Source organism: Eleginops maclovinus, chromosome 23, assembly GCF_036324505.1.
Source record: "Eleginops maclovinus isolate JMC-PN-2008 ecotype Puerto Natales chromosome 23, JC_Emac_rtc_rv5, whole genome shotgun sequence".
Taxonomy (NCBI): domain Eukaryota; kingdom Metazoa; phylum Chordata; class Actinopteri; order Perciformes; family Eleginopidae; genus Eleginops; species Eleginops maclovinus.
In genome coordinates, this window is record NC_086371.1 from 13,705,224 (window position 1) to 13,715,803 (window position 10,580).

Sequence of the window (10,580 nt, forward strand, 5' to 3'; positions counted from 1 at the left end):
AAAGATAGTATCAACCCTGAGGAAAGTGAGCACTGTTTACTGCAAAGGACTGCTCACTCAAATCGCAGCCTAATGAAACAAAACGATAGATGGATAGATGAATTATATCTCAAGAGGTGAAAACATTAAATTAAAAGTAAGTTTGAAAAAGGGTTCTACATTCACTCCCTATCTTTCCAAATCAGTTTACTATTCAGAGTACACCAAAAGCATACAGGTAAAGAAGTTGGTAATGAATAAGGAAACTTCAATCATAGATAGTTATCAGTTTATAGGGGCACGTAAAGAAGACACCAGCAATAACTGTCTCACGTTTTGAATAATAAGCATACAAGTTGCACCCGGAACAATGGATGTCAGATATTCTCCAATTTGGAAGAGTATATGTATGACGAAAAAAGCTAACTGTCAGATAAAAATACTGCCTTATTAGAGATTTCTTAAAATCAGTTTCCTAAAGGGCGGAAGGTCCATAAGCAGTAGAAACCTCTAAAACAAGATACATTGCTATTGTAAGAAAATAAAAAAAGCATACATTTTAATAGGATCGCATGTATAAGACAAAACAAGTTTGTGCTTTGACAGAAGTGAACTCTGGGAACAATTAAGGATGGCTGTGCGTATTGATACCTCTAAACACTCAAAAGGAAAAATGCTTCTGAAATAAGCAAGGAAGGAAATTGCAGCTACTTCTGGATGATCACAACTGAATGATATGGTGTGTGTCCCTACCTCAGGAGAAGAATCACAATCTCCGAACACTTCAGCAAAGTCTGACTGACTTTTCCTCAGAGTCTGGTCAGCAGGCAGTGTGTTGTCATTGTAAGAAGACACAAACTTAAAGTCACTGGTTCTAGAACCTGTTGTCAGGTAGGCGTCATAATTGTAAGCGCTGCGTAAAGTTCCAGTACAGTCAACATCTGCGTAATTAGGAGGGAGATAAGCGCTGGGGATGGCGACTGCTCCATCAAACAACAGTCTGGGCTTTCTCCTGCGACAAAATCTCACACCGAGGATGATGATGATGAAGGTGAGGAAAAAAGTGGACACAGAAACCAGTGCGATGATCAGATAAGAGGTCAGTGTTGAATTCTTCTCTTCGTAAGAAATATCCTTCAGTTCTGGCACCTCAGCCAAGTTATCAGAGATAAGTAAATACATGGAGCAGGTGGCAGAGAGAGAGGGCTGTCCGTTATCTTTCACTGCCACAATAAGGTTCTGTTTCATGCTGTCAGACTCAGAAATGTCCCGCTGTGTCCTGATCTCTCCGCTGTGGAGACCAATAGTGAAAAGCCCCGGATCAGTGGATTTGACTATATGATAGGACAGCCAGGCGTTCTGTCCAGAGTCTGCGTCCACCGCTATCACTTTGGACACCAGAGAGCCTCCGTGTGCAGCTTTGGGGACCAGCTCGGTCATGAAGGAGTTGCCCTCCGGGGCGGGGTACAGTATCTGAGGAGGGTTGTCGTTCACATCCGATATGAACACACTGACAGTCACGTTGCTGCTGAGTGGAGGAGAACCGTTGTCTCTGGCCATCACGTGGACTTTAAAACTCCTGAACTGTTCATAATCAAACGACCTCACGGCGTGGATCACCCCCGTGTCTCCGTTAACAGACAAATAGGAGGACACCGGAGCACCGCTCATCTCACCGGGTAACAGAGAATAAATCACGGTACCGTTTTGTCTCCAGTCGGGGTCTCGAGCAGTAACGGAACATAAAGTGGAGCCAGGTTTGTTGTTTTCAGTCACATATGCGCTGTAGGACTGCTCCTCAAACACAGGTGGGTTGTCGTTGATGTCTGCTACAGATAACTGAACAGTTTTAGAGGAGGACAGAGGGGGAGAGCCCTCGTCAGTGGCAGTGATTGTAATGTTGTAATCAGACACTAGTTCACGATCCAGGTGTCCTGTGGTCACCAAAGAATAATAGTTTTTAATAGAAGGAACCAACTTAAAAGGGACGTTTTGCTGAATGGAGCAGCGGACCTGTCTGTTATTATCAGAGTCTCTATCCTGCACGTTAATGATGCCCACCTCTGCACCAGGTGACAGGTTTTCAGGTATGGGGTTGGTCAGGGATTTTAAACTGATAACAGGGGCATTATCATTAACATCAGATATAGAAATTATAACCTTAGCATAAGAGGACAGCCCTAACCCATCTTTTGCTTTAACTCGTATTTCAAATGATGAGGTAGTTTCATAATCAACAGGACCAATTACTCGTATCTCACCGACTTTTCGGTCAATACTGAATATCTTCTTGACATCTTCAGTAACATGTCCAAATTCAAAAGTCACATCTCCGTTGACTCCCTCGTCTGCATCAGTAGCACTCACTGTGACCACTACAGTGTGTACAGGAGAGTTTTCAGGCAGACTGGCTTTATAGACGGCCTGGCTAAACACTGGGGCGTTATCATTAGCATCCAGCACAGTGACGTGTATGACTACAGTACCTGATCTCTGAGGAGAGCCTCCATCTAAAGCTGTGAGGATCAAATTGATCTCTTGTTGTTTTTCACGATCTAGTTCCTTTTCAAGTACAAGCTCTACTGTGTTTCCATCAACAGCCAAAATGAAATTATCATTTTTTTTCAGGCTGTACTGCTGAACCGAATTCTGCCCTACGTCCGCATCGTGCGCCTCCTCTAGCACAACACGAGCTCCCCTTACCGCCGACTCCTGAATTTCAATATTCATAAATTCTTCCTTAAACTGCGGCAAGTTATCATTAATATCTTGAATATGAAGACTAATCCGATGGAGCTCGAGCGGATTCTCCAGCACCAGCTCATAATTTAGGATGCACGAAGCCTTTTCTCCACAAAGCCCCTCTCGGTCAATCCTGTCGGCAACAATCAACTCCCCGTTGTTCAGGTTTATGTCACAGTAACGTTCATCAGTCCCATCGCTGTCAATGCGGGCTCTTCTGTTAGAGAGTGCGCTCCTTTCCAGTCCGAGATCCTTGCCCATATTTCCAATAACAGATCCTCGTTTCATCTCCTCTGGAAAAGAATAGCTCATGTCTCCATACAAGGAATCCAGAAAAATAAGGACGAAATAGAAGCCACATGTTTGCAACGAGATTGTTTTTGAATCCATCATCGACGATGAATTACTAACAGGGTGAAGAATAAAGCGAACAAAGACAGCTCATCCACATAACACGAAAAACAACTGCTGACTGTCCCTATTTAGTGACAGGAGAACAAGAATTAACGTCCACACCAAAGGGAGGAGGAAGTGAAACATCTTCAAGCGGGTACATATCGCCACCGTGAGGTTTGCAAGAATAATTATTCATGAAAATACAAAATGGAAGCTTTGAAATTGAGAATATCCTGCGTAAAACTTCTAAGCCTAATCTGTTATTGAAATAGTAAAATATTATGAAGCTCAAGAAACGTGTGCAGCCGCATTAATCACTCAGGTTTAACCAGGAAACAGTGTCAACAAGCACGTGTTACATTACATGCAGGGTAGGTATGCAGGCTATGCATTGTCTATTCATGTGTTCTCTTGCATATAAATTCATGATATTATTGTTTTTACTTGTATGTTTTGTTCTTGTGAGTATCCACTCTTTGCATGTACAATTCTTGAGCCATGATGTCATGCTAACCTTGACTAGCCAGTAATTATTCTAATAAACGTTATTTATAGTAAAAAAAATTCCATGCTTGAAAAAAAAAAGGCAAAACTACATTTCCTTATAAAGGACATTAACATTATAAGCAAGATTCACACATCTGCAGGGATGTGAATATTTGGAAAACAGAGCACCTGAGTAGCTGTCTGTAATGTTTCAAAGGATTATTTATGTGACAATCTGTGTACACGTTTATAAAGTAGGCATTTCCATGTTTATAAGCTTTATTAAAGCTTTAATCAGTCATAATGTATCTATGTAGTTTGATAACAACATTAACCTTAATTTGGACTTTCTTATTTCCTATTTGCTTATCCGAAATCAGTCAAGAGCCAAAGTACTAGTGATGTCATAAATTGTGAAAGTGTAAGAAATCTGAATAAACAGGATCCCAAAAAAAGGGGAGGTTCAGCACCAAGAACAGAGGAATGAATGAGCCTAGACCCTCAAAAACATCCACTTGAAAACAGAGGACATAAAGAGCAGTCATATGCGCACACAAAGACAATAACCATCTTATTCTCTCTCCTGGAAAGAGGGAAAACTCCCTCATTTAATCAAATAAATTATGCAATTTCTGGATGTGTATATGTAGCAGGTTGGAAATGCTATATGTTACGTTTTATTCAAACAGACACCCCCGCATTTTTTGTTAATAATTAATCTTTCCAACACAAATGTATACAATGTATTGTAACGTCAGTAGATGGCGCTCTGACACTGCTGTGGATGCATTAGAATATAGCAACAGGCTCAGCTCATGCGCATGTCAGAAATAAACGAACTCTGACCCGAGCAAGACGTTAACTTTGGTCCTCTCTCTATTAATCCACAGGTACTGAAAAACGGACTTTTCTGTCTTTACCCTGCATCAATATTTAATATAAATGCATTGTTAATAGTTTTTTAATGTTTAACATGATTTTTGACAGGTGTGTAAGTGGAGCAAGCGTCCTGTTGTAGCTAATGGTTCCGGTTAGCATCGCCATGCTAAGTAGTGTTTTTCATAGGACGGTCTTGCACAGTAGTTTGTGGGGTGTGGGTGGCTGACATCTGGCACTCTGTGGCATCAGGGGACGTTTTCTGGATGTTGTTGGTGTAGGCCAGCCAGCAGTGAGTGGATGGTGGTGGGGAGGAGGCTGTGGTTGAGCTAGTTTAACGGTTCAGGCTACTCCGTAACGTGGCGTGGTCGCGCCATATTGTCACGTGCCACTGGTGTGTGTGTGTGTGTGTGTGTGTGTGTTGAATGAGTATTAGCAAGACTATTAAAATACGAGTAACTGTAGGTATGATGGTCACGTGAGTGTGGTTTTTGAGTTATATTATTTGGGTATATTCACATTTCCAGTTAAGCCAATTCTTGTTCATGTGGAATATATTTTAAATCATTTTGATTCATGTGACTGAACTGTATGCAATTCATGTCAGAAATAAACGTACTGTGACCTGAGTAAGACGTTTACTCTGGTCCTCTCTTTATTAATCCACAGACACTGTTTATATGTTGGCTACACAGTGCTCCATAGTCTGTGTAACCCTTGCTGCTGGTAGCGGTAACATATACAAGACAACAGCAAATGCATTAAATCCAACTCCAACTATAAAAAATAAAATAAAAACAACCACGCCAGGCATCATAGTATATACAAAAGTTAATACAAATTACTCTAACCCAATAAATCCATGTTAAAAGCATCAGGCAGAACCACCTTTACTAAAATAAATGCACAAGAAAAACTATGTAACCTGAAAGAGAAAGTATTTCATTCTGTATACCTGTCTAAACTACCTGCATGAAACTCAGACTTTGTTTTGATGAACAATGTAAAAGAAAGGGACATATAGTGACTGACAGATACACTGTAGTAGTAATGGTGTGACGTTGTTGAAAGTGTGCAGAGAACTTAACAAAAAGATCCATCGGCCGTTCAGCACCAAGGACAGAGAAATGAGCCCAGACATTTAAACATATTGGCCTGAACACAGAGGACATTAAAAAGAGGAATCTGATGAACACACACAGAGACAATAAGGCTGTGTGTGTTTGTGTGTGTATCCTTTTTTTGTTTGTTTCTTAAGAAAACAAGTCCAAGACCCTTACAGAGTGTCTGCACTATGTAATACTATTTGAAAAAGTTCTAAAAAGTTTTTAGCATGTAACAACAAGAACAAAGGAGATGAATTAGAGCCAACTTTTGACTTTAAAAAGGCAGATCTGGCAGCATAGCCTAGAAACAAAAAGACTGGTAAAGACGTATTGCTTTTAACCTGGTAATCCCTCAAAAAACAATCAGGCAGTACAGCAGTAAACAAGAGCAATGCACTAGAAAAAACATTTGGAAAACGTGGAAGAGAAAAGTCCCTCACACGGACAGCGTGACCTCAATAAACTACCTGTGTGAAACTCGGACTGTATCTTGATGAACAAAGTGATATTCTGTCAATTCATAATCCAAGAAACTATTTTAAATAGCCTGTACCATAACCAAGCCAGGATCCTGACAGCAAAAACACAAACTGAATTATATGGTTGTTGTTGTTGTTTTTTTACTGTAAACATTTATTCCTCAGAACAAAATTAGATGAGAGAGCAATCAGCAGAACCAACTAAAGAAGTGTAGACTGGATTCAAATTCAAAAATAAGATTCAAAACATGCATACTAGATACTTTCCACAAGAAGAACCAGAAATAGACAAGCATGTCAAAAAAATTGTGAGTGAATCAGTTAAGGGAAGTAAATCAACCAGTAAGATGTCAATATAAGATGTGCACTATGACGTTAAGTGCAAGATTAATGTACATCTTTGAAGGTGCTCGTGGCAGACACGCATTGTACAAATGATGTCCCATCCAAGCAAACTTCTATAAGGGGAAACCTTACAGATTAAGTTTAACAAAGCTCAATTTGAAAATTCCAATTGATCAGTAGCACAAGAATGCAAATGGAAATATTGAGACATAAATGCATAAAAGGTGTTTTTCTTTTTAAAAAGGAAAAGAAGTTTCTGCCAGAAACATTTAGCAAATCCGCCAATACTGTAAATGACATAATGTAAAATATACAACAGAAGACAAACAATCTGCTGACTTTGACTGAAAACCTAAAATTGCCGTGACAAAAACAACACCTGAAAGTGTCATCTGTCAATATGCAAAAAGATGTAAAAAAAAAAAAACTTCAACTAATGAGCCCAAGGTAAACTTAATCGTGTAAAATGTAAAAGTTACCCTGACGGAAGTCAAATCGATATTGAAATCTGAACAACTAACTCTTTGAGAAAAATGATGACAAAGAGAATGACATGTACATATACACAATGAATAAAAACAATGCGTTTAGTTTATAAATGTCCTGATGTTGAATGTGCAACTCATAAGGAATAAAATGTTTGAAAGTAAAACATGTTATTATTTGTTTTAATGGAATATTTGATGTAAGTTGGTCTACATATTTATGCCTCTTAACACTCCTAAAGGAACATGAAAAAAAGCAGGGAAGAAAATTGAAGCTACTTCAGAACAATGAACATGAATTTAATGATATGGGTTGTGTCCCTACCTCTGGAGAAGAATCACAGTCTCCAAACACTTCAGCAAAGTCTGAAGGGCTTTTCCTCAGAGTCTGGTCAGCAGGCAGTGTGTTGTCATTGTAAGAAGACACAAACTTAAAGTCACTGGTTCTAGAACCTGTTGTCAGGTAGGCGTCATAATTGTAAGCGCTGCGTAAGGTTCCGGTACCGTCAACATCTGCATAAGTAGGAGGGAGATACGCGCTGGGGATGGCAACTGCTCCATCCAACAAAAGTCTGGGCTTTCTCCTGCGACAAAACCTTACACCCATGATGATGATAATGAAGGTGAGAAAAAAAGTGGAGACGGACACCAGCGCGATGATCAGATAAGAGGTCAGTTTGGAGTTCTTCTCGTCGTAAGAAATATCCTTCAGTTCTGGCACCTCAGCCAAGTTATCAGAGATAAGTAAATACATGGAGCAGGTGGCAGAGAGAGAGGGCTGTCCGTTATCTTTCACTGCCACAATAAGGTTCTGTTTCATGCTGTCAGACTCAGAAATGTCCCGCTGTGTCCTGATCTCTCCGCTGTGGAGACCAATAGTGAAAAGTCCCGGATCAGTGGATTTGACTATATGATAGGACAGCCAGGCGTTCTGTCCGGAGTCCGCGTCCACCGCGATCACTTTGGACACCAGAGAGCCTCCATGTGCAGCTTTGGGGACCAGCTCGGTCATGAAGAGTTGCCCTCCAGGGCGGGGTACAGTATCTGGGAGAGTTGTCATTCACATCCGATATGAACACACTGACGGTGACGTTACTGCTGAGTGGAGGAGACCCGTTGTCTCTGGCCATCACGTGGACTTTAAAACTCCTGAACTGTTCATAATCAAACGACCTGACAGAGTGGATCACCCCCGTGTCTCCGTTAACAGACAGATAGGAGGACACCGTGGCACCGTTCACCTCACCGGCTAACAGAGAATAAATCACGGTACCGTTTTGTCTCCAGTCGGGGTCTCGAGCAGTAACGGAACATAAAGTCGAGCCAGGTTTGTTGTTTTCAGTCACATATGCGCTGTAGGACTGCTCCTCAAACACAGGTGGGTTGTCGTTGATGTCTGCTACAGATAACTGAACAGTTTTAGAGGAGGACAGAGGGGGAGAGCCCTCGTCAGTGGCAGTGATTGTAATGTTGTAATCAGGCACTAGTTCACGATCCAGGAGTCCTGTGGTCACCAGAGAATAATAGTTTTTAATAGAAGGAACCAACTTGAACGGGACGTTTTGCTGAATGGAGCAGCGGACCTGTCTGTTATTCTCAGAGTCTCTATCCTGCACGTTAATGATGCCCACCTCTGAACCAGGTGACACGTTCTCAGGTATGGGGTTAGTCAGTGATTTTAGACTGATAACAGGGACATTGTCATTCATATCTGTAATTTCAATCATTAAAGATGCATATGTAGCCAGCCCAAGACCATCTCTGGCGCTAATTTGCATTTCATATGCCGATTCTTTTTCATAGTCAATAGATCCTGCCACTTTAATTTCCCCGGTTTGTGGGTTGAGGGAAAACACCTGGTTTTCATCTGAATCATGATCAAATCCATATGTAATTTTGCTATTCACTCCTTCGTCTGCATCACTTGCACTGACTCTGATCACCAATGTATCTGGAGGAGAGTTTTCAGGCAGACTGGTTCGATAGACGGCCTGGCTAAACACTGGTACATTATCATTAGCATCCAGCACAGTGATGTGTATGACTACAGTACCTGATCTCTGAGGAGAGCCTCCATCAAATGCGGTAAGCAATAACGTTATCTCTTTTTTGTCCTCTCTATCTAGTTCTTTTTCCAAAACTAATTCCCCATATTTTCGTCCACCGCCCTTAGTCTTCACATTTAATTTGAAATGCTCGTTTTCCTGCAGTGTGTAGCCCTGAACACCATTTTCTCCAATGTCTCCATCTTTCGCTTCATCCAAAAGAAAATGTTCACCCTTGTGTGCAGATTCCTGAATTTCAAAATGAAGTGATTCCTCTTTAAATTGGGGTGAATTATCATTAATATCTTGAACGCGGATACTAATGCGGTGCAATTCTAGTGGATTTTCAAGCACGAATTCCTGTTTTAAAGCACACGATGCCTTTTTTGCACAAAGCCCTTCTCTGTCAATCCTTTCCTGTACGATCAAATCTCCGTTGATGAGATTTACACCGCAGTAATTAACTCCTTTATCTTCGGTATCAATACGGGCCTTGCGAACAGACAATTTGCCCACGTCCAGTCCCAGATCTTTAGCGATATTTCCAATAACATATCCACGTTTCATCTCCTCCGGGATAGAGTAGCTCACGTCTCCATAGACGACATGGAGGCTAAGAAAAATAAAACACAGGCCGTGAAGCAGCGCAAATCTGCTGCATCCCATTGTCATTAAAACTGCAAATGCTACCAAGTATTCCGAGAATGATCAAACACAGCTGTGATTTTCTTCAATATAGCAAATATTGACACTGCGGTCTTATCACGAAGCGTTGTTGTCAACTACTGTGAAATAGCAGAACCAGGCTTTTCATTTGCTGAAACGGAAGGGTGGAGAATGACCGTGTCCTCTAGTTTACTGGTACACACTGACACCATGAGTACTTCTCTGGGTATAACATGGTGAAGTAGAAATAGGGATACGTAAAAGAACCATGTTAAAAATGACAACAACAACAACAACAACAATCATAACAATAATGTAGAATATTTAAAGATTTTTTTTTTTTTAAAGCAATAGCAGCTTTTCCCTTTGGGACTAATTGTGTACATTGCCCCCATAACGGAAAAAAACACAAATAAGTCGGTTTAAAACTAAAGCTATTCTAACGTTATCTAAAATAATCAAACTCTTCAAATAATATGTTGCTTTGAAATGTAACGACACAACATAAGGGCTGACGTTGGAAACAGTTATATATGTTTACTGATGTACAACATGTTACCTTGCTGCCTTAAAGACTTTGATATCCCTAATTGTTTTGTCACCAACTCACAAGAGAAACTGGTCAGTTTTCCCTCCCTCCCTTCATTCACTTCCTTCCCATTTCCACCTTAATGGGTTAGTGGGATTATTTAAAGTTAAGACAATGCTGTCAAATATCTTCTTGTGAACTATTTGAGTTCAAACAAAATGTAATGGTACTGATTGAAAACATATGTAAACAAATTATATTATATGCATCTGTCCATACCTCCTCATTCAACAGTGTAAAGTGTTTAAATACTTTCAATGTATTCCACATATGTATATATTTCACATCCTCATATCTTTATTGTTGATATTGTAAATATTCTTCTCTCTTTTTGCACTATTTTATTTATTTTCACTTAGCAACATCCTATGTTCCAGTTGTTGGAG

The 10,580-nt window shown here is 40.4% G+C and overlaps 1 protein-coding gene and 1 pseudogene across 2 annotated transcripts in view; both read right to left on the reverse strand.

The window, feature by feature from the left end:
• Nucleotides 1-3,114, reverse strand: part of LOC134859890 (protocadherin gamma-C5-like) — a 196,874-nt gene extending 193,760 nt beyond the window's left edge. For both annotated transcript variants that reach the window (XM_063876675.1, XM_063876665.1), the window contains exon 1: nucleotides 733-3,114. In XM_063876675.1, the coding sequence (XP_063732745.1) occupies nucleotides 733-3,114 (2,382 nt within the window). The remainder of the gene's footprint in view (nucleotides 1-732) is intronic.
• Nucleotides 3,115-4,096: 982 nt separating this feature from the next.
• LOC134860127 (protocadherin beta-15-like) lies at nucleotides 4,097-9,695 on the reverse strand (annotated as a pseudogene).
• Nucleotides 9,696-10,580: the final 885 nt, after the last annotated feature.